This window comes from Mytilus edulis, chromosome 12, assembly GCF_963676685.1.
Source record: "Mytilus edulis chromosome 12, xbMytEdul2.2, whole genome shotgun sequence".
NCBI classification, from domain to species: domain Eukaryota; kingdom Metazoa; phylum Mollusca; class Bivalvia; order Mytilida; family Mytilidae; genus Mytilus; species Mytilus edulis.
In genome coordinates, this window is record NC_092355.1 from 16,038,921 (window position 1) to 16,064,090 (window position 25,170).

At 31.8% G+C, this 25,170-nt stretch overlaps 2 protein-coding genes across 2 annotated transcripts; one reads left to right on the plus strand and one right to left on the minus strand.

The window, feature by feature from the left end:
• Positions 1–1,419: 1,419 nt before the first annotated feature.
• On the minus strand, positions 1,420–12,316 carry LOC139497450 (uncharacterized). The gene is made up of 8 exons (XM_071285674.1): positions 11,018–12,316; positions 8,333–8,489; positions 5,956–7,760; positions 5,041–5,112; positions 4,476–4,553; positions 3,891–4,004; positions 3,396–3,503; positions 1,420–1,523 (listed from the first exon to the last, which is right to left on the minus strand). Exons 1-8 carry the CDS (start codon positions 12,297–12,299, stop codon positions 1,420–1,422), a joined length of 3,720 nt encoding a protein of 1,239 aa, XP_071141775.1. The 5' UTR covers positions 12,300–12,316.
• Positions 12,317–14,093: 1,777 nt separating this feature from the next.
• On the plus strand, positions 14,094–18,946 carry LOC139497296 (uncharacterized). The gene is made up of 5 exons (XM_071285485.1): positions 14,094–14,226; positions 14,750–14,834; positions 15,498–15,629; positions 16,458–16,617; positions 17,359–18,946. The coding sequence occupies exons 4-5, from the start codon at positions 16,566–16,568 to the stop codon at positions 18,105–18,107; spliced, it is 801 nt and encodes a 266-aa protein (XP_071141586.1). The 5' UTR covers positions 14,094–14,226; positions 14,750–14,834; positions 15,498–15,629; positions 16,458–16,565; the 3' UTR covers positions 18,108–18,946.
• The last annotated feature ends 6,224 nt before the right edge of the window (positions 18,947–25,170 follow it).

The following is a 25,170-nucleotide window of genomic DNA, read 5'->3' on the forward strand; positions in this document are numbered from 1 at the left end:
GAAGTAACCATTTTCCATTGGTGATTTTCCTTTTCTGAAATGAACATTACTAAGAATATGAATAATTTAATAATTGTTGTTTAGTCCTTTGAAGCATTACATGTAAAACAGATTATTGAAGTTATTACAGCACATTTCAGTGAGTATGTAGCTAATAGTAATATCTTTGGTTAGCTTGCTTGTTAGGTGAACCGTGAAGTCATTGTTAGGTTAGGTAAACTACCCTTCTTTAATAGTAGACTAGCCCAACAGATAACCAATCTATCTCTCTGTAGGACTAAGCTACTTTATAAAAGGAGGGTAGTTTACCTTACCTAACAATGACTTCACGGTTCAGCTAACAAGCAAGCTTACCAAAGATATTACCATTAGCTACATACTCACTGAAATGTGCTGTAATACAATAAAGTAGAAATGTTTTGCATCTTACATAATATCACTTACTTATTTTATAGATATCCTGTCCTCAACAGAGGTGTATTTTTTGCAGACCATTCAACATGTTCAATACCAAAGTTGAAAATAAACATAGAAAAAGGTAATCTTTAGAAATATGATAATTCATTAAGAATGTGCAACAGAGGCCTAGGTCTTCTCTGCTTAGATGCAAGCTGAGTCAAAGATTAGGAATACTGAAATTGATGTCAAGTTTAAGTCTCTCACCTTCATCGTCCCTCTCTTTTCCAAAATTCAATTTTCTCTTGACAGCTCCTCTTGCTTGTCCTGTTTTGAATAAAATTTAATGAAATGTCTGTTATATCAAATACACTTTTGTCATGCTAATGCAACTTGGTTGCTATACTTAGGTCATATAAAAAAAAATGTGTGGTTCCAGTTATATATTTTTGAAAAATAGGGTCAGTGGGTCAGCAAATTTTGATTATTTTATTTTGGATTGTCAAAATCTGGTAAAAATTATGTGTTGACCGAAATTGTTTTTCATTTATTTTTTTTAAAATTTTGATCAATTGATGATATGTGTTTTCTTTTCATCATTTGTTATATAGAATTAATGCTTATATATAATGTAAAGAGAAAAATCAATAATTTGTTATAAAGTCAAATCAAACCTTTGCATTCAGATGGTTTTGTAATTGGAAGTTTTGTGTATTTCTTTGCAGCATAATTGCTAACTTGTCTAGCGTTGGATAGAACTTGTGTAGGTCCTGAAAAAAAAATATTTTTTGTAACACATGTTCATATTGCTGTGTATTGGGTCCTTATCTGATTGTTTTGTAAAAGAAGGGTTGAGCAATAGCTGCATCTTAGATAACCTTAACTTAGATATTTGTATTGAAATATTTCTTTAAATAAGATCATTTATATTTTTATAGCAATTATTTAAAGATATTTTAAAATTTAGATAGTTTCTTTTAAACTTTTTCTATATAGTTTTGTGTTGTTGATTTTTTTTAGAATTCACCAACTTTGGCAATTAGATTGAAGATCACTTGGTAGCTTTGTACAGTCTTTGACATTATCGTGGCTAATCTGTGCGTTTCCTGCTGAGAGTTCCATGGATTCTGCAAATGGGTATACAAGTAGTTTATTAAATAATCACATTTTTGTTGGGGGTTTATACATTGTTCACTACAGCTTAAGCAATCTTTTTTTGTTATTGTGCTGTATGGTCAGTGGTCAGTGAGGGATACTACTTGTACAAGTTATTTTTAATTACTTGAAAAAGTAATATTAATATACTGATATAAGTAAATTTGTAGGATACTTATAAAACTTTTTTTTTAAAGTGAATTATATTTACTTGTATAGGGAAAAAAATATTGGCTGTGTTTTGTTCCTTAGACATTCATATTTTTATGTATAAGTTAAAAAAAAAGTCCTTCTATCTTCTTATATTGAATTCTTAGGATTTCTTTGCTGTAATAATATTTTTTAATTATCTGCCCTTTGCAAATGTCTTTATTAATTCCATTTATCTGACACTGCTAATTTACAAGCTCCAAAGGAGCAATTTTTGAAGGTTGCCAAATACTTCAGATCTTTGCTAAATCAGTAATTTGTTGAATTAATGAGATGAAACATTGAACTCTAATAAAAAGATATGAGCTTACCTAAATCATTAAAGCAATGATTTTACATCTCACAACTTGAGAATTTTGTTGGGATTGTTAGAAAAATTTCCTTTATATGTAATTTTTGAAGATAATTAAAGGGAGATTATTTAAACATTAAAATTATCTTATATGTGTAAATTTTTTTTTACTTCTTCAAGCAGTACCCCTGACTGATGGTTATTCCATTAAAATGTATGTCGGAAAGAAAAGTTTGATTATTAAATGTGGGTAATGGCTATTTTTATGTCCATATTTCGTAGCATTATCTTTTCCGGGCTATGCATCTGAACTTAAAACTTTAATAGTATACATGTTGCCTTTCTTTATACTATCAATATTATAATATGTTAATATGTAAATGGCCATAATTGGTTTCTGTCCTAATGAGAGAACAATAAAGTTGAACTAAATACCATATAGCAATATTGTTTACTGTGCTGCTTCAAAAAATTGTATGGTTAAATGTTAATTAAAATATTGTAGTATGAAATAGATGTACTTACTGGTATTGCTTTTGCAATTATTAACTATTGCATTCACTTCAATTGGATAATAAGTACATGTATGTAGTTCTTTTTGAGACCATTTGAGAACTAAAAAATGAAAATCATTCCTTTTTTTTAAATCTGTAATACATATACATGATATAAAGTATAAAAATAAGAACTTTCTATTTTTTTTTCATCTAGAAAAAAGGTTTTTCAATAGACATTATATTATTAGTAGTATTTAGATATCCAAAGATGTGGTGTGAGTGCCAATGAGACAACTCTTCATCCAAATAACAATTTAAAAAAGAGTAAACCATTATAGGTCAATGTATGGCCTTCAATTAGTTTGTATTTGTGTCCATCTACTGAGTTTTGCCTTTTTCAACTGATATTTTTAGTTAATTCTTATGTTTTACTGTTACACCAGTGTCCCAGTTTAGGGGAGGGTTGGGATTCCGTTAATATGTTTAATCTTCCCACATTCTGTATGTATGTGCCTGTCCAAAGTCAGGAGCCTGTAATATAGTGGTTGTTGTCTTTTGTGTGTTACATTTTTATTTTAGTTTATTTTTTGTACATAAATAAAGGGGTTAGGTTCATATTTGAATTGTTTTACCTTGTAACTGCTGGGCCTTTAATAGTTGACTATACAGTATTGACTTTGCTCATTGTTGAAGGCCGTATGATGACCCCTAGTTGTTAATATTTGTGTCATTTAAGTCTCTTGTGGAGAGTTGTCTCATCTTCTGTTTTATAATTACTAGCAGTTAAGATTTTGACCTGGTTTCATGATTTATATCATATATATTAATTTGAAATATTTTTTTACCTTTCATGTAAGACTTGTACAACTTTTTAGTTTCATCATTTTCAGGGTTTGGATATAAATTGACTTTCGCTACTACAGGAACACCACATTTGTCATCAATTGTTGGAGCTGTAAAAATGAATTTATACAGATGAAATTAGTGAGTTAATTTTTGATAGGAAAATATTTGATAGCAGAACAAATTAGTGAAGAAAACCAAGATTAAAAAATAAAAAGTGCATACAGACAACAAATACAGTCACTAAAAAAAATAAACCTTTCAAAGTTTCACACTATTTTATAAGAAGTCTTTTTAAAAATCTTACTCTCATGATGAAAAAAGAAGAAATGAGAAGATGACACCTAATGTATAAAGTGAAAGTTTCCAAAATGTTTCAAATTACAAAAGTAATCTGTTTATGTTTTAATCTGGAACTGAATTTCTTTCTTTTAATTTCATTAATTATTTTTTTTATTTTTTTTTTATTTTACTGAATATTACATCAAGAAACATACTAGGATTGACAGATTGGCATATTTGTGGCAGTTCAAGATCTGCATCTTCTGGCTGTATGGGTTCACTGTCTTTGCAATCATCATCAATGATTGGTGTTGCAATAGGTAGCATTTCTGTAAATCAAGATAACAGAACATAGAACACTTGTAAGTACAATGAAATAAAATTGAGAAAGGAAATGGTGAATGTGTCAAAGCGACAATCACCCGACCATAGAGCAGACAACAGCCGAAGTCAACCAATGGGTCTTCAATGTAGCGAGAATTCCGGCACCCGTAGATGTCCTTCAGCTGGCCCTTAAAAATATGCATACTTATTACTGGTACAGTGATAATGGATGTCATACTAAACTCCAAAGTATACACAAGAAACTAAAATTAAAAATCATACAAGACTTTATTTTTCATATTTGTGTAGATATTATTCTTAAAAGCTTTCAAGAACCTTTTCATCTTGAATGTTTTGTAGAAAGGCAATTTGAAATTATAAGTAAAAGAATAGTATTTTCATGAACATTTCCCGTTAATAAATAATGAAATGGATTAATAATCAATTAATGTATGTGCAAGTTATAAAAACAGTACCCAAGTTTTCCAGTTCAGAACTTGTATCTGTATTCATTCCATCATTACTTTCAGATTCTTCACTGCTTTCATCAGTTTCTGTTAACACAAAATATCAACATGTTAGGGTGCATTACCTTAATTTATGGACATTGCTGTAATGATTTATTACCTTTATTGGTAATAAATCATGTGTCTATCCCAAATGATTTAATGGATATAGATATAGTGTATTAAGTAAATGATTATTTGTGACCAGCACATTAGAAAGCACTTACACTATCCCATGTTTATAACTGACCAAGTAGTGAATTATTACTCGTGTTTTAACATGAATAAAAGATATTGAGACAGTCACAACAGTTACTTAGCCACATGTATGCCAATGAACATTTCAGCAAAAGTAAAAAAATTCAATCCAATATATGCAAAGCTATAATTTGCCATTGATAATTTCAGATCAATGTGACAGCAACCCAAATTATATTTTCTTTTTATTTATTATGGTGTTCACATGCTTTTATATTCTTTCTTATGTTTTTTGAAGATTTAGAAGTTAAAATGTGTACAACAGCAAGAAACTTACCATGACTCCTAGTTCTGTTGATAGTTTCCTCTTCATTGTGGATTACGGCAGATGCAATGGGATGAATAATTTCTGTAAGAATAATTTCAATAAATCTGTACACACTGCCAAAAAATGTATTGAAGTACTTCTTGCACATGTTGACACATTAATGATAAGTTGTAGTTTCAGATGCAAAAATTGATATTTTAAAGTATTTATTGATTATGACTTGTGTGGTTTACACAAAATGTTCCAAGTTTATATTTATCAAATAATTACATCTGCTGTATGTCTCATTATAATATGTTATTCTGATTGGCTAACTGCAAATCACGTGTTATTCCTTAAGCAATTGCATTACACAATAAAACTTATCATGCATGATAACACGAGGTCCTGACATTAAAGTGCATAGGTGAATTAGATAAGAAAAATGATAAAATTCATATTTTCATGATCCTAGCTAAAAAAAATTGACCTTGCACACATTTTTAGAATGAAGCGGGGAAAATATACTTCGGTCATCACTTTTACACCGCAATGAAGTTACAAAAAGAACAGTTCATTTCTTAAATAAAAGCTTGCCAGCAAATGAAAAATTAATGGAAATCTCTGCATACAAGGATAAGATAAAAAAAAATTAACAGCATTGTAATGAAACAGATGGCATTATATGAGAGAAAGATAAATAATTGTATTGACACAGATAGTATATAAGAAAAAGAAAAAAAATCATTATGAAACAATTGCATACGAGAAAATATATAAAAATACACACTTAATTGTATGTTTACCATATTTTATACCTATAAAGTCTAGGTGTTGCACTTTTCAAATGAATATCTACATAAATTTCATGAGGAATTTTAAATAAATTATTTATCTTTAAAATGATTTTACTTGGAAATTTTATGTTAAATAATAAACACCTACCAGTGTTTTCTTCATCAGAACTTTCATCCTCAAAAATGTCAGTGTAGAGAGTCTTGACAAGTTGATCATTTCTGTAACACTTGATTTTATGAACAGGAATTTTAATTGTACTTTTCTCCACTCTTTTTAGAACTTCATCCCAACACTCCAACAAGTAACTTTGTTCTTCTACTAATGTTGTAGACCTGAGATTATGTAATGGTGGATTATTGCTGTTCAGATCCTGATCTACAGTATCATGGAAGATCACAGAGCTGGCTGAAAGAGACCACCACACGCCTTTGCCACATAGGAGGAAATCTGGTATTCTCTGAAGATGGCATTGAAACTGATAAGGGTTTTTAATGATGTCAGTAATTTTAATTGTTGTATTCGTTTTCTTGTCAAGAAACTTTGCTTGCTGACTGATGACAGACTCTTGTTTCTGTATAGACTCGATTACACTATGGCTTTCTTGTTGAGCATTAAACCGCATAACAGCATTGTCAACTACATATTCTGGTTGACGATTGCTTGTATTTTTTGATATTGATCTAATATCACCAAATGTTCTCTCTTCTTCCTCAGGAACAACAGATCTAAGGCAAAGCAATCTGTATGTTTCAGGTGCATGTATGACCAAACTATGGAAATGACTTCCATAGAACTTCCTTGCAGTCATTTTTTGGGGGGATCCTATCACCTTTAGACATGCTAGAGCAAAAACAAAGCATTGATTATGCAGTCTTAGAACAGACCTCTGGTTCCTAGCATCATGACCACTGTAGCAGATGTTGATTATTTCTACCAAGGCATTGCTTAAATTCAATACATCATTCTGTATTTTTTTCTCTTGATGAAGGTTTTGTATAAATTTCGCCAACTTAACTGCATATAGTCTTGCATCCGACCCTTTGATTTGATTTTTTTCCCCAATAGTTGACTGACTAAATTTTTCTAATTGTTTTTTGACTTCACTGTTTTGAATGTGATGTGGCAGTTCCATGATAATATGTTGTACAATGTTCGTTATGTCATGCAGAGGTTCACAGGCTAAAACTTCATATTTTGAGCAGTTTATTGTGTCTGCTGGATTTTGAGGGTTATGACACATTAGTGCTGGTGGTCGTTGTATACCCTTAAGTTCATTTTTGAGGTGCTGTTCCAATTCAGCTTTTGATTTTCTGTTGGTGTTATATCCCCTGGCTTCTAACTCATCTGCCATGTCATCCTTTTTCAGATGAGAAAGAGGACATGAATTTTCAGGAAAATTTCTCCAATGCAGACCTTTGACGAAAATCTGTCTTCTTTCCTCTAAGGATTTCATGGTTGTATTATAGGCACAATGCAGATTTCTATGGTCTTCTGCTTGAATACCACAAATGCATGAAAAATTGCCTCCTTGCTGCTGGCCAGCTTCAAATTGGCGTGCTGGTCCATCACCACTGAAAATTCTGAGCTCATCAGTAATTTGTATTCCTCTTATACATGTGGGTTGAACTAAATTCATAAGGTCTTTGACCCGTTCTGCAACAAAGCTTAATTGTTCATCATTTGTGCTTTTGGATCTCCCCAAGATGTAAAGGTGGGGACGTTCAACCACAGATTGTACGTCGAGGTTGGATCTCTCTGGAAATTTTGCCTTATATTCCTCATTTGTTAAGTACAGGGCTTTGTCATAAATGATGCTAAGCATAAAGCTTACAAAAGTATGATTCAGTACATCTGAATGGTCATGCCAGAATTTTAGCATACGTATCCTCTCCAGATGTTTCAGTTCATTACTGTTACTGTTAGGTGTAAACAGCTGTCCTAATCTTTTATACCTGTAAATAGAAATGCAAATGTCACAGATGTTTTGTATCATACATAGTATACATGTAGAATTTCCTGTAGATAAAATAGCATGCAACTTTTATTAGACGCCTACTGACAACGTTGAAGGGGACAAAAGGTTTGCACTGTTCATTGGTCGGTACGGCAAATCAGTTTTCCAACCTTTCTCCTCGTTCTTGAAGAAATTGATATTTGGTATTTAGTTTTATCATGGCAAGTTATAGATCAGTAGATCAATTTAGAATTTGTTTTCGTGTCTGATGATTTAGTCCCGAGGTATGATACATATCAAATGTTGGAGTACTATGCTAAACCATATTCCTTTACAAAGGGAGATAATAAGTTTCTGACAAATTAAAGACAAAAATATTTGGAAATATTTATGATATTTGATTTAAATGTAAAAATAGACATGCATTGTATTACATCGTATATAATGTTTGGATTTTACCCTGGTAGGGGCCTATGTATAGCTATGCAAAACTGAGAATACTTGTCTCATTGGCAATCATACCACATCCACTTATTTTTATGATTTTTTATAATTTGGTCATACACGTACCTTTCTTTCAATTCATTTGCAGTTAACTGATCATAGTGTTCATCATCATATAGTCGCATCAGTCCACCTTCAGCATGTTCATTTAATATTTTCTGTCTGAGTTTTGTAAGTTCGAATTTCCTGCTGTAGATTGTTGTTTTCTTCTCTAACAGTTTGCCTGAAATTTTGTTCAAATTATTAATTAATAACAACTTTGAAAGCCATGGTGAAATACAATTTGTTTATTTCTATGTATACCCTGTATGTAAGATATTATTGTTTGGCAATCCAATAAGATAAATATATGGTGTGATTTTTTTAGGTATAACATGTGTCACTGTGATTTCATATTAATATTCTTTATCCTCATAAATTGGTTATGTCAATTGTTAAGGCGGGGACAGGTGCGCTTAAAAATGTCTTCCAACCTAATCTCACATTTTTTTTATTGATGCCGTTGACAAATTTTTAATAGCAAGACTTTTTTTAACATCCTACAACTTCATGATTTCTGATGTATTAATGAATTTATATAGATTTCATTTTTTAATCTTCAATGCAAGACCTGTGTGTGCTTTTTTACCATGATTTTTGTTAAGGTAATTGTATTAGGTTATTAAACACCTTTTATCACCATTTTCATGTATAATGTGAAGACCTGTTTTTGACACAACTCTGTTTTAAACCTGTTTGTTTTATGTTATATATATTCATTTAGCCTGCAATTAGCCATCTTTTGTACAAATGACCGGTATACAAATAAATTTTGCTTTACATTGTCAGTAAATAAAAAATTTATTTGTACTCGCTACGAAACAGGAGAAAAGCTCAGCAGAGCCTAGCTGTTTGTCCTGTTTCTAAAGCTCATTCAAATAAATTTTATATTTTTCAATAACATACATAAATTGTACATTTACAGTTATCATTGTTTGTTGTTCAAAGTGATCAATGTTTAATTTGTTCTGCAAACACCAACAAGATCTAGCCTGCATTTGATAGTGTTTTCCTTTTTTGGTTTCTAACATACTTAATTTTAGCTATACCATAGAGTATTTGTTTTGTTGTTGACAAAATCTTTTTATAAAACAGATACTTGTTTTTTTATTTCTGTTATAATCTAGAACTATTTGTGATCAGAGTTGAAGCAAGTATTAATTGTTATATATTAATTATATATTATATATTGTTTATTTAATCTGTATCTTTTACTTATCCTGTATCATCTATGTATAATGTAAAATTTTATATACTACGTGTATTCATTTACAATTTTTTGTGTAATTTTAAATTCATATTGTATATTCAATTTAAGTTTGTTGTATTTCATGATTAATTCTGTGAAATAGAAAACATTGACCAGTGAGAAATTATTTGTTCTTGTGATTATTTGCTTAACTTTTGTTTTTGCAGTATAAAAACCTTTATTATTTAAAATCATAATGTATTTCTGGAGAATTAAAGATCAGATGTTAAGGGAAATGTATATATTTGTCCAATATGTTAATATTTGAATGCCTTGAATGATTTTTTTTTGTCACGAGCCAGACATAGCAATCTGACATTACATCGTCAGGGTCAGCGTCTACAAATATTCACTCTGTAGTTTTTCAGAATTTTAATAACTTTCAAAAACTGTCTTTCAAACCCAAGTATTTTACTTATGAATTGACTTGGTTTTTTTTCTGCCAGGAGACACAACATTCACTCTGTGGTTAAAGTTTTTAAAGTTTTCATTACTTTCTTAAATTATTCTGGATTTGAACAAAACTAGGACAGAAGCTTGTTTATTATCATAAGAAAGTATTCAGAAGTAAATTAAGTAAATATTTATCTCCTTTTCCTCATATTTAACTGATCAATTAAAATAGGTTTTTTTTCTGGTGATTTTGTTTGAAATTTTAATAACTTTCTTAAACAATCCTGACTTTGTATCAAACTTAGACAAGACTTTGTTATAATCAGATACTAGTATCTAAGAAAACAATTTGTTAAAATGGTGTACCTCTTTTTATGAAAGTCACTTATTCATAAATGGACTTAGATCATTTTTGTTGATTAAGCTATAAACAGCAACAGTAGGAGAGAGTCACTATGTTCCACTGAAACCTTACAATATTTTTTGCCATTAAGTACAAAAAGATTGCACTGAATTTTTTCTTCAGACTCGTTTCACAAAAAATCTCGCGTTGAAAAATACTTTTTGTGTAAAATTCATGTAATCAAGTTTTGTGGTCAGATTTTTGTGAATAGAAACTAGGCTTAAGCGCTGACCTATTTTCACCTAAATTTACAGAAAACTTCACATTTTGAATTATCAAATACCCTTCACTTTCAAGTCAGATCCTTGGATAATAAAAAAATAATACTATGCACTTATATTAAAGTTGTGTAATGTATATTATCATGATTATGGAGGACTTTTTCTAGAGTGCCAAGCTTGGTCAATTTAAGACTTGATTTGTTTGTGCTTGAAATTACTTTTACACCACCTGTTGTCATACTATTGTTATATTCTTGAATATTGTTATACTCTATATTGTCATATTTTTTTACAGATTTTCTCCCTGTGCCACTTGTCCATTTGAAATTGATGTTTATTTTTGTATCAATCATTATTTTTTTGGAGAATTCTTCGGAATATAACCAATACATATGCTCCCAAATGGTAAATTATTTATATAAATTACCAATTTTACATCAACCTACCAGTGTTGTCAATATAGTTTGATGATATCTGGGAGGGGGCAATCTTTTCTCCTAAATCAATCACTCCATTGTCAATCTGATGTTTTATGTCCTGTCTAATAGTTTTGGCTGATCTTGTTGATGGTATGGTCAAGCCCTTAGATAATCGTTTTTTTGCCCTCCTTACTCTCTGAATATAATCGCGGTTGCTTACTCGCATGTTGATGTTGAACTGGTCCGTATTTATTTTGTTATATTGGGCAAAGCCCATCAATATCTGGCCTGCATTGGCTGGTCTTTCCCCTTTTTTGTTGGTCAGATTAAACTGTTCGCCAAGTTTTTTCCAATTAACATGGGATCCATGAGGGAATTGCCTCAATGCTGATAGGAATTCTTCTTTTTCAAAAGTATAATGGTCGAAGTTACCATAGTGTTTTTTTGGCTTTAATAAAGCATTTTTTTGTTTCTCAATTTTAACCTTCAACTTTTGCTGAGCCTCAGCTTTTGTCACAAAATACATTGACATTCGATCATTATCGTGTTTTCTGAAGGACTTTCCAGAGGCCAAAAAATGGCGCACATCCTGCCCATTGGAGGATAATTTATTTTTAATTTTGATGTTGTTTCTTTTCAAGATTTTTGTAGCTGTTTTTGTCTTTTGGGATTTACTCTTTTTTGGTGTTAGTTTCATCACCTTTGAAACAGTTTTGATAATATCTACACCAAGTTTTTGTGATGCTATAGGGGTAAAGACTTTGACAAAATTTTCAACATTTTTTTCAGCTGCTTTTGACATTGGAGGTGACTTTTCAAGGATGATATTTGCCACATTCTGGCATGCCCCAACAAGTGAGTCTTTTTTTACCACTTCTGATGACTTGTGTAGAAGGGACGCATCAAACACCATACACTGTTCACAGTCTGTTAAAGTATGCTTAGCCTTGTCCTTTTCAGATAACTTCATCCACTGATATATAGAAAATGTATTAATAAACAATTGTTTTTGACCATTGGTATTGCCATTTTTCCATTTTGTATTTTGTGTTACATATTTCTGTATTCTTGGTAGAAGAAGCCTGAACTTTTCTTGATTTATTTGCATTTTACTGTAGTTTTTCATTATATTTGAATAAGAAATAAATCTTTTTGAAACACTGAAATTTGTATTAAATTTTGGCACCAGCTTTTCAGGACTGTTTGGTAGTTCATTGGGTTTGTTTTGATGTGTTTCCCAATAGTCGAGTGCTGTCTGGTCTTTGGTAGCACGAGCTATGATTGTTTTTACAAAATTGCACAAATTCATTCTGTTTATGGCATTTTCAAATGATTAATTTCAAATGTATAAAAAAAATTCACAAAAGCTGCATTTTCTTTTCCAATATGTCTGTCTGAGTGCCATCTGGTGGCACTTTTGATTTGGAGGGAAGTGTAAAGGAAGTTAAAATAAAAAAAGGTTTTATCAAATAAGAGACTTGCTTTCATACAAAATAAAAAAAAGAATGGTTACACTGTCAACAGAAACAAAAAATAAAAATATTTAGGATATCGAATTTGGAAAAGAGGACTGAAGGGGCATCAAGTTTGTATTACCCTTGATGAACAGAAGTGAAACAGATACAAGGTATTTTATATTTATTGATAAAACTATAGATAATACTCGTGAATACATATAAAAACAAATAGTACTACGAAATATACAGTCACTTTAGTTTGAAGAAATATTTTCCTTGTTGAGGCCTCTTCTATAAACATGGAAATCTGCAAAATAATTCAAATAAATAAAATTATGTATTTATAAATATTAATTTAGCAAAACTGGACTACCAACAATTATAAAATAAATAAAAAAAAACAAAATTACCGCGTTGAAAAGTTGGCTATTGCCACGTCAACAGAGTTGTCTTTCTTTACACATATACGGAATTCCGTATTTTTCCGGTTTCGTCCACATTTTACTTTTCTTGATCGCTAATACGTTTTATAAATTGTTTATTTCTCTATTTTCATAAATGTGTGTACAAATAATGCGAATTGCAAGGGCTAAAACTAAACGGATCGAGTAAAAATTTGACTGGCACATGGATTTCTAAACGAACTAAAAGGAAAGTACTGCTCATTATGTAAAATAAATTGATTACGGAAATAAATATTGATTGAACTTGGAAAGTTGACGTTTTCAGATGCGAGATGTTAGAATTTACAAGGTAGGACTACCAAAAGGATTTGTCATTCAAATGAGCAGTAGTATTTTATATTTCCAGTGTCTGGCGATTCCAAAACGGGCATTCATACGAAAAAATATGGTGTTTTAGCCCTTGCAATTCTGCATTTCTTTTTACTTTCGTTTTCAGTCACTTTTCGTGTCACGTGACCTAATTTGCATACTATATTTAGTGGTTTAAAAATGATTTCAATTCGGAATGACGATATCTATCAGGTGACCATAAAAGTTTGTTTACAACTCTAAGATATAAAGCTCTTGTGAGGTGTTCACATAAAATGTACAATTTTGGTCATTTTTAGACCGGGGCACTGCCTTAACTACCCTGCGTTTCGGATGCTCTGTAGTTGCCGGCAGATCGACGGGGCCAGTTGTAGACATCAATTAAACAGTAAAACTATAACGTCATTCAAACTGTTCCAAATCTTGTCAAACTACATAGTAATCCAAACCTTTTCTACTCTTTGACGTGGTAGTTGTTAAAGTGAAAAATCATGTAGTGTTCCGGGTGCTCTGTAAACGGAGGGATCTACGTACATACATACATAATGAAGACTCGAGAGCTGCGAGGGTACATGCTATTCATTCAATCATAACAACGATAAACACGTGTGTCAAACAGGAAGTCTGAAATAACAGCCAATGAAAATCGTCGTTGCAACCGCATGTCGGTTTAAAATATAAACACAAATCTTCGAACTCCCTCGAACTCCGTTGTCATGATTTTAATATAAAAAGATCTCATAAAAAAAATAGGACTTTTTTTTTTTTTATTCAGGACAACTTAACCGGCCAGAAATTGAATTGAACAGGTCAAAATGGCCGGCGGCCGGTTCTTAATGAAAACACTGTCAAATGGGAAAGCCCTGTCTGGAGACAAGCTGAGGGAAGAGCTGGACAAGTTGGCACAAAGTTATATTGAAAGAGCAGATAGGCTGTTAAATCTAGGGTCAACACAGTCAAACGAAAGTTTTAACAACAGTGTTGCTAGTTTTGCCCCAAAAAACAGGTATGCCTTACATTACTTAAGAATTTCTTTTGATTATGGTCAAAATCTCTGCAACTGTTTAAAAAATGAAATAGAAGTCTTTGTTTGCACAAATTTTCCTTATCTTCAATGTTGTAATTTAAAATGTCAAAGTAAAACAATTCCAGTTTTAAACAGAACTTTTTGTAAGACACATACAAATTGTCAGTGACACACTCTCTGGTATTCCAATAATGTGTGGTAACTGTGATTTCAATGCAATCTGGGGTGTTTAATGTTTAACTTTGTCATTAAAAATGGAAAACATGAATATTTGTTTTGTAAAATCATGTCAATGTCATTGATGTTGAAGACTGTCATAGCTCTGAATTCAAGCTCATCTTAGTTCCTTTACCATTATATTCATATGCCCCACAGTCACGATCCACTAACTGTCATTTTCCAGGACTAGCTGCAACAGAGAGACATATTTATGTGTTTTACTTTTGTGGAGCATAAACTATTTTGTTTGTATGTTGAACATTTATTTATGGGATTTTTTCAGGTTTTATGGAGGGACTAAATCATTAAAAGCTAGGGTGTCTTCAGCTGTGATGCAAAAGAATGAAGGCTATGGTTGGTTAAGCAAGGTAAATGTATTTAGGGGCTTTATTATGTATGCTTAGTTTAAAATTATTTTATTTGCTTAATTAAAGCAAAATGGATTAGACACAAGTAAATCATACTTATGAAGTCATCTCCATAATACAATATAAAATTACAATAATAGTATAATATAATGGACATGCATATAAAGCAAACAGTTTAAAGAATATAATACTAGCTTTCATAATGGTAAAAAGAGGAGAGAAAGTAAAAAGAGAAAAAGAAAGTTTGAAAAGTCGTATAATTCTGTGTATAAATGTTGTTATTTCACTCCCCTGACACCATACAACTGTAGGTTTTTCATGATGTTGGATCAAAACAAATTGTGAAAGATATAGTTCCTTACATTTTCTACCTTATTTTCAGAAGAAAAATGCCATTTGCCAGTGTTATAAAAAGAGTAACTAATACAAAATTTCCAATAGAGAAAAATATTTAACTCATGACCAAACAACACTGATAATTAACTCACACACTACATGTATACATTGGTGAATTGATGTGTAGTTATTCTATAATTATATTTTTTTTGAGATATTTTTTTTTCTTCAGATCTGTACTTTTTTCTCTACATTCTAAATTTTATATCTTTAAAGTAAATGAATCATTCAAAATACATTACATGCAAATGTCTTCATTCTTTTCAGGTGAATAAGAAGTCTCTACTCTCTCCTGGACATTTGACCATACTTCATGGAATTCGAAAGGATCGAAGGCGTAAACAGATAAGGAAAACACAGTCAACTACTAATTTCAAAAGAAAAAGACTCACAATAAAGGTAGGCCTTTTTTAGCTTGACTGGTCTGAGAGCCTAGTGAGCCTTTCTTTTCACTTTGCGTCATTCGTCTGTTGTCGTCTGTTAACTTTTACAAAAATCTTCTCCTCTGAAACTACTGGGTCAAATTTAACCAAACTTTGCCACAATCATCATTGGGGTATCTTGTTAAAAGTGACCCTGCCAACCAACCAAGATGGCCGCCATTACTAATAATAGAACATACGGGTGAAATGTAGATTTTGGCTTATATCTCTGAAACCAAAGCATCTAGAGCAAATCTGGTGTGGGCACATTGTTTATCAGGTCAACATCTATCTGCCCTGAATTTTTCAGATGAATTGGAGAACCTGTTGTTGGGTTGCTGCCACTAAATTGGTAATTTTAAGAAAATTTTGCAGTTTTTGGTTATTATTTTGAATATTATTATAGATAGAGATAAACTGTAAACATCATAATATTCAGCAAAGTATGATCTACAAAAAAGTTAGCATGACCAAAATGGTCAGTTGACCCCTTAAGGAGTTATTGACCTTTATAGTCGTTTTTTACCAATTTTTTTGTAAATTTTTGTAATCTTCTACAAAAATCTTCTCCTCTGAAACTACTGGGCCAAATTTGATCAAACTTAGCCACAAGTCTTAAAGTTTATTCACATTTTAGTTGAAAACCCACCGATGGAGAATTCTCTGGCTCTTAATTTTGATTGGAAGGAGACATTAAATGTTTCAACATAAAATAGCAATTATTCTAAAGATCCCACTGTGCATTTGCATAGATCTGAATCACTTCTTCCATAATTGTTCTTAAATTTTTTTATATTGTTTCTAGTCCAAGAAATTGAAAGATAATCAGCGAGAATCAGTAAAAGAGGGAGACACCTATTGAGGAGAAATAGAAGTGCAAGAACATATTGACACAGAAACTATTCCATCGAAGATGAAGTTTGGAGGAGAAGAATCAGTAGTAGTTTTTGATTTAGAAACAACAGGTAAGTGTAAACAAACAAATTGAATCACAGATATCAGGCTAAAATAATGGCACACAAGATACATGATTTGCCTACTTTCATGACTTTATTAGTGATTCTTTAATCAAATATTGATGCTTGGAATAAAGTTACCATGACCTTAAAACTTACATTGCTATTGTTAGTAAGTGAAATAAGCTTACAATGTAATTGTAATTCAGTTAAATAGATGAAAGTGACATAACATAAAGCGAAGTAAACCTCCATTGTATTGGGAATGCTTCAATGATTATCTTGGAATAAAGTGATATATTACTGATGTTTGTTGGGAGTTAAGTCCCTTAAGATTGACATGGATTACAGTTTAACAGCATACACTATAGGCTTTGATTTAAATTTAGCTTTATTCATGAGGAACTTGACAAATATAATTAAGTTAGATGAAAATGAAATCGCAATATAATGTTCATGTGAAAATAGGGTGGACTGCTAAAATTAGAACCTGCTGAAATTGAAACAATTTTTCTTGTAATCAAGAAATTTGACTCCCATAAATTTGGATGCGCTTTTCAAGAAGCCATAAGTTTTTAAAAGAGTCCACCATTTAAAACTTGCTGCCGCTTAAATTAAAAAAATTAACATGACAAAAACAGTATTTAAAGCAGAATTTAACCAAACTTGATATATGGAACAAGTCATCTCACATTTCGGGATAGATACACTTTTAATTATTAATGCAATATTTGTTTATTTTTGTTCCAGGATTATCAAGGAAGTCTGATATAACTCAGCTGGCTGCATTTGATGGAACCTCTGTTTTTAATGAGTATGTATCACCTAGGGAGGTTATTTCACCCAAATCATCAGAAATAACAGGATTGACTTTTGATTTTTCTTGTGATCAGATGTACCATCATGGTAAACCAGTTAAAAGCAGAGATATTCAGATTGTACTCCTGGAATTTATTGAGTTTATCAGCAAAAAGAAGAAACCAATTCTTTTCGGTCACAACATTGCTTCGTTTGACATTCCCATATTGATGAACAAACTACGTCAGCACAGTCTTCTTTCAGAATTCATGTTACATATTTATGGGTGCAATGATACAATAAAATTGGCAAGAAGGAAATTCAAAACTAAAGACATAGGAAATCATAAACAACAAACATTGGTCACAAAATTACTTGGTGTAGAATATGATGCTCACAATGCATGTGCTGATGTCACAAGTCTATTTCAACTTCTTGCGCACTTTGAATATTCAGAAAAGGATGTTTTTCCATTCAATTCAGCTTTGCTAACAGATTCTTACATTCCCTTGATAAGGGACTCGCGCATCACCAAGCTTACAGCTAGAAGATTAGCACACAGTGGACTTTGTCTGAAACATCTACAGTTAGCATTTAACAGAGACAGTGAAAATGGCCTCAAATCTATTTTGTTAGAGCATGGCTTTAATGCCAAAACAGTCACATGTTTTACTAAATATTTTACATGTAATGAGGAATAACTTGTTATTGATGTAATACACATGTACCACCAAATCATAGAAAGTTACATCCAGTTGCGTAGGAAAATTTTATTGGTTAATATCCAGTGATGGTTAGTTTCTTACATGCAATGTATAATGTACAGTTTCATCTTTTTCTATAGTACTAGTGCTGGACCTTACTCATGCTAAATATGGAAAAAAAAGATGTGGTATTATTGCTAATGACACAACTTTCCACAAGAGAACAAAATGACACACAAAATTAACAACTATATGTCACTGTACTGCTTTCAACAATGAGCAAATCCCATACCACAAAGTCAGCTATAAAAAGGCCCCGAAATGTCAATGTAAAACATTTCAATGGGGAAAACTAACAGTCTAGTTTATGTACACAAAATGATTGAAAAACCAATATGTACATGTAACACATAAACAAACGTCAACCACTGAATTACAGGCTCCTGAGTTAGAACAGGCACATTAACACACATAATGTGTCAAAGAAAGTATATTTTATTTGAAAAAAAAAAATTCTGTACAATTCTTTGAAAAGTGCAAATTAAACAAGGACTGTTTAGGAAAATCAATGGTGGTATTACATCTATAGGTTACCAGATTGTATTGGCACAACCATTTTATGAACATAACATGGTATTCAGAATTGAGATTATGGCTAATCAGGTCCATATGAGTGCATGTTATTTTTTTATTATTAGAACTCACAGTTATTATGTACTTTGTGTTAGGAGTACCACAGATTTTCAACTGGAATTTGCTTTGTTTGTAATTATGTTTACATGTATTGCTTTATTGATATGCAAAGAAAATATTAAACTGTGGTTCTTTGTCCCAAACCTGTGTTTGTTCAGTTTATACTTCTAACTAAGAACCAGTTAACATATCCTGGGCCCTTTACTGATCTCTGATTAGTGTAAATCAGATGCTTCATTTGCACTGTATCTTTTCAGCGTTTGGTTAGGGCCCCAAAAGGGAAAGCATCTAAGTATTCGCAACATAGTCCCTATTTAGAATAAGGAGCAATATATAGGGAGGATTGATTCTGTATCTTGAAAAAAGGCAACCATTGTTGCCTTTGGAGAAATTAATTGTTTATTACATTCAATCTATAGAAGTAAGAACCAATAATCATGAGTTGTCTGTTGTAATGTTATCACTTTTTGGTCTGTCTGAAAACTACTTCCTAATTGCTGGTACTTGTAACATTTTAGGTCGAATATTTTTTCTTTCAGAAAATACTTGGCAGAATTAATGACTTCATTATTCGTAATTGGCCAATACAACACCCTGACAGTGATAAGTTGAAAAGTGTAGTTACTTTTTGGGTCTGTCCAATACCTTCATCCTGTTATCAATACTTTGAATTTTACAAGTGTGGGATAGTCATAGCATTATCATGTGTGCAAAGTTTTTGTCACTTTAAGACCTGCAAACAAAAATTTGTTTATATGGAAATCATTTTCACCTTGAAGTCTTTGTTCAAGGTCAACAATACTATGGTCACTATGGTGCATGACACATCTTCATGAATTGATTTACATTCATACAAAATATCAAAAGCAGCAGTTAAGCCTACATCAAAAGACAAAAGTTACAGTTCCAGAAAAAAAAGAATCATTAAATTGACCTTGAGGTCAAAGTTCAAGGTCAAAAGTCACTTATCATGGTAGTTACACATCCTTTGGAGTTGAGCTACCCTTATACCATATATATCAATAGCCTACATAAAAAGACAAAAATGTTACAACCAGAACCTGATCTGAACAGATTGACTTACGGACAGACTGATACCCAAAGGGCATCTTCTTTTTTTTGGCAGGTCCATGATAAGGTTTGTTTATTTAGAATGACTGATAGAACAAACTCCCTTTCACCATACATTTTTCATCTATTTTAATTACTAATTTATGACAGTTTATCTATTAAATGGTATTTTAAGTCAATTTTCCAAATTTTGCCACTTTACTTCAATTATCAGTATACAGTACAGACAATAAATGAGGTAAGAAATGTATGTTCATATTATGCTTAAACAATGCTTAGGTATAGACCTTCAAAATGCTTGTATTTAAAAAAAAATCTATTGGGTGGTTTTTTGTACAGGGTGACCTAATTTGCATAATTGGCTCCTACAGAAGTGCCAATTTTCATCAAAATGTGTTATTTTTACCCCGTTCACAGATTGTAACTGAAAGTAAAGCACACATCCAATTATTATTATATGAAACAAATGTATTTTTTATAATTATGTAGAAAAAAAATGTTTTAACTGTAAAAAATAAAAAAAATAACATGAAATTAGTGTTTTATTGGGAAATTGAGGAAATCATCATTAGGGGGGATAACTCATGGTGGGTTATCTCCCTTATTTACCAAGAAAGTGGTCATAATACTTTCATATTTTGTTGAGGACACCCTAATCTTGCAAAATGATAAATATTGTAGAAATCTATTGGAGGATTTTTTTTTAACAAAACATCCTTATCCACCTTGTGAGGGCAACCATTTAGCAAGTACACGTTTTGGTGTGGATGAAAATATGTTCTCTTGCGAGCTATATAATCTTTCCACCGATAATAAACAACTGATGAAGGGGCATCCTTCTTTTTATACTCCACACAATAAGGCACAACTTTTTGCCACTGAACAAAGAATATATCAGGTCAGCGCCGAGGCCTATTTGAAAGTTATTCAAATTCCACAACAGGTAGATCATGTAGATATTGAATTACACCTTTCGAAGTGGGTGCATGAGGCCTCTGTGCTGTTTTTGATCAAAAAGAGGAAACCGAAGCCCTCAGCTGCAGCTGGATCTGCACAGCAAGCTATCTCCTCAATTAATATTTTGAAACTAACCCTTGTCTTCTATCCTTATCTGTTGAATACATGCTGAACTTGCCATTTGTACAATCCATTACTGAACTACCATTAACTTGTGCCATGTTTACTAAAGCCGAGGTCTCCACTGAGCTTGTGGATACGAGAGTTTTGGTGGCTGAGGTGTTTGACCTACCCGACAAGATGATACATCTATCCTACCCTCCAGCCATGCCATCAGTGGCGACACCATCACTACCAGATTGTGTACTGCTGCCTCTTTCTGATGATGAGGAAAACTTGATGCCCTAGTTACTTGGAATAAGTCCGATACTTTCTCTACTTGAATCTTCTGTTGAAAAGATTTCGAATGATCAAGATGATCATCATTCCCTACAGTCTCCCTTACGCGAACTGATTACAGCTGTAAATAAAAGTAATAAATATCTTGAGACAATGAATAAGCAACTAGACAAAAACCATGATTTGTTAGAGATTGCTGTTAGGATGAGTACCATTGTAAAACATATGCTGCCAGTAAGGCCCCGTGTTCAATCCACTACATATAGACGTCAGTGTTCCCCTTTAAAGAGGGAGTTCATTACCGAGAGACTAATATCCCCGTCCAAGAAAATGAAATCGTGCGTAACTTAAGACGCCCCATATCGAAGAACACCAGTGGTAATGAAAGAAAGTGGTAGACATTATTAACCTTATGTAATGTAAATTGTTAGTTTTTTTACTTTTTAATTTACAGGTTATTAGTCATAATTAAAATGCTATGGTATAATAACTGAGGTCTTCCAGTAATGTTTACCATTAAAGCACTAGCATATATCTAGTACTATGTACATTGTAGTTTAAAGATGTAAGTTAAAACTTTTCAAAATTATTATGGAATATAAGGAATCATTCACCTGATATTCTAATTCGTGATTGTTAATGTTATTTATAAAAGTTTAATTGGTTAACGTTTAAAGAATGAGACATTCTGAAAATGCAAGTCCTGCCCTGGATGGTTTTGAAAATTTGGACATTTGTATATTTAGTCTGTAAGCGACGGTCATAATGTTGCTTGTTATTAGCAATATGTTTATTTTCTCTAGTTATGAATTAAATTTTTATGAGGTATAAAAATTCCTTGGCCTAATATCTAAAATCCAGTATTGTAGTCAGTAAATTAATATTTGTTGGTTAATTTTTGCAGTTCTCAGATGGGTAGATTTTGAATTTATATTCAATTTGTTATTTAAATGTTGATAGTGACATTAATGTGTTACTCTATTTTTGCAAATAGTATGTTGTTATTCTCTTTGTACGTTGACAAAAGTACTCTAGAAATTGAACATGTTGAATGTTTTGAGAAAAGATTTTTTTTTTGTGTCGACAGTAAGATAAATGGAGAAGTTTATTGCTGACCATATTGATATAAGATAATCACTTTTTAATTTTTCACAACATTCGAAGTAAGATTTGTTTCGTTACAGCAAATAATGTGCATGTATAAAATTAAGGTAAATTTTCAAACATCTTTTAATTATTTAAACGGCTTACATTTAGAAATCTGTTCATATCAAATTATGTTTAATTAAGTGGGAAAGTTTAATAAATAAATGTTTTATGTTATTTGCAATGGATTATTTTGCCATGCTGCATATTGTTAATTGATATGCCTATTCAGAAAAGAAATGCATTTGTACAGTAAGAATGAGATGTATATTATTGAGTACTTTTGATGAATGACAGTATTTATTTGCAGTATAAATTTTTACCAAAATTGTGAAGTATGAAAAAGTTCAAAGTTTGTTAATGTTGAAGTTATATTTTTCTTTACAATATAAGCATTATTATTTTATAACGATTGTATGTTTTCGTGAGGACTTTGAAAACTAAAGTGGTGAGCCAATGTTATGATTTGCCAGGCAAAATTTCCTCTGAAAAACATGTGTTTGTACTTTCATTCACCCGTTATCAGCTATGATTCGATTTTCGGCTATATTAAAGTTCGACACCGGTTCTCACCTTCTTAATTCATTTCATTCTCCAAGTGGTCAACTATTTTTTTATGATGTAAAGTAGAAATAATTAATGTAGCTAACTTTAAATTTTGTACATCAGCCGCCATTTCCGGCACATTGATTTTTGAGTATTGATCATGCAAATTAGTCTGTGTAAATTTCAGGTGAATTTTATGTACCACTACCACTACCATAAAAGAGAGTCCTTCACTTAGAAGTGTCATTTAGCCGTCACAGAAACATACAGTGATATTTTATTAACAGTGCATTTGCATTCAGATATCGCAGATCAAATTTATTCGTTTATAGTGTATTAATGTACGGTTTTTTATTGAGTTAAGCCTGCCAATTGATATTTTATCGTGTGTTTTCTATGTTGTGATGTTATGCTATTGTTTCAGAAAAATGGAGAAGCTTTGGATCCATTAAAACGTTTAATCCCGCTGCAAATGTTTGTACCTGTCCTAAGTCAGGAATCTGGTGTACAGTAGTTGTCGTTTGTTTATGTAATTTATACGTGTTTCTCGTTTTTTCTTATTTTATATAGATTAGACCGTTAGTTTTCCCGTTTGAATGATTTTACACAAGTAAGTTTGGGGCCCTTTATAGCTTGTTGTTCGGTGAGAGCCGTGTTGAAGGCCGTACATTGACCTATAATGGTTTACCTCTTTTAAATTGTTATTTGGATGGAGAGTTGTCTCATTGGCACTCACACCCCAGACAGGTCATAGAAAGATTGTGACAGGGGGCAGGTAAAACTCCTTGAGGAAATCCCATTCTATCCGCAAAGGATTCAGCTGACATTCACAGGAAAAGGAAGGCTGTATGACTGGAGCCACCTTGAGGTTCCCACTCAGGAGTCACTTAATGTCCCACGGTTCCAGAAATGCTACACGCCATCCAGCTACATGTCAGGTGAGGATGCCGCGTAGATCAAAAGGATAAGAGCTAGGGCGAGGACAGCAGACATTGACACCAAGGTAGTACCTGACGGATACTTAGGGTTGCTCAAGGAAGAAAATGTTGTTCTTCCGGACGGCACATGGTATCTACTTAAGAGTGCGTGAATTTCTGATTCATCCATCACCAGAAGAAACACTGCAAGTTAAACTGAGGAGGAAATTGCCTCCCACAATGCAAAAACAATAATTGAGAATATGGAAATAATAGACAATGCAGTCCAGGCAACAGTTGACACAGAAGATAACAATACAGTCTAACGTTTTACAAGAACTATTATTTATTCTATAATGTTTTGCAATTACGAATTTATAAGTTTACCAAACTTTGAATTTTTCGGATTTTCTTATCCCAGACATAGATTACCTTAGCCGTATTTGGCACAACTTTTTTGAATTTTGGATCCTCAATGCTCTTCAACTTTGTTCTTGTTCGGCTATATAAATATTTTGATATGCGCGTCACTGATGAGTTTTTTGTAGACGAAACGCGCGTCTGGCTTACTAAATTATAATCCTGGTACTTTTAATAACTATTATAAGAATATAAGAAGGGACTATGAGTACTGTTCTTGTTATGAAATTGTCACTTTTAGACTTCTGATTACAGGATAACAACAATAAATGTACATAGTCAGAAACACTCGATAAGAAATAAGCAAACCTCGATTTTGTCCTGTTTCTCAAACACATACAATAAATTTCGTATTTTTCGACAATGTGCGTAATAGCTTAATTGCATGTATTTGTTCACAAACGCTTATTTCGGTGTATATAAAGTGCGAACCCAGTCAGTTCATTTTCACTGTTGTATGCGAGTATATTCATTGTAGAATAAAGAATCATGGGAAATCTTTATTTGTTTACGTTTTGAAAATACCAAAATAATTGATTTGAAACTAAATTTTAACATATTTTCATTATGATGTGTCTTTTTAATGTAAAATAACAGTATTAAAGTTCAAATATGTGTAATAAAAGCAACATAACATAGGATATCAGTTATTAAAAGCGATCCATTTTCACTATAGATGCGATGAATTATCACTGTATGGCATTCATTTCTGATGTAGAATTTTCGAAAATGCGATGAATTTTTATTAAAGATTAATGTAATAATTAAACTTGCAACAAATGAAAAACTTATTTGATTACTTTGATATTTATATCTATTTGTAACTTGTATATGTCTATAGAAACTGGCTGGCCATTTATACGTTTTCCCACAGTATTGACATGTGTGAACTGTAAACTGAAATGTTTCCC

Coding starts and splice junctions, on each gene's coding strand:
- LOC139497450 (XM_071285674.1), bottom strand. CDS start 12,299: ATGAATTTGTGCAATTTTGTAAAAACAATCATAGCTCGTGCTACCAAA. Junction 7,761..8,332: donor GCAAATGAATTGAAAGAAAG/GTACGTGTATGA, acceptor TTCTATTTACAG/GTATAAAAGATTAGGACAGC. Junction 4,554..5,040: donor CAACAGAACTAGGAGTCATG/GTAAGTTTCTTG, acceptor TTGTGTTAACAG/AAACTGATGAAAGCAGTGAA.
- LOC139497296 (XM_071285485.1), top strand. CDS start 16,566: ATGAAGTTTGGAGGAGAAGAATCAGTAGTAGTTTTTGATTTAGAAACA. Junction 16,618..17,358: donor TTTTGATTTAGAAACAACAG/GTAAGTGTAAAC, acceptor TTTTTGTTCCAG/GATTATCAAGGAAGTCTGAT.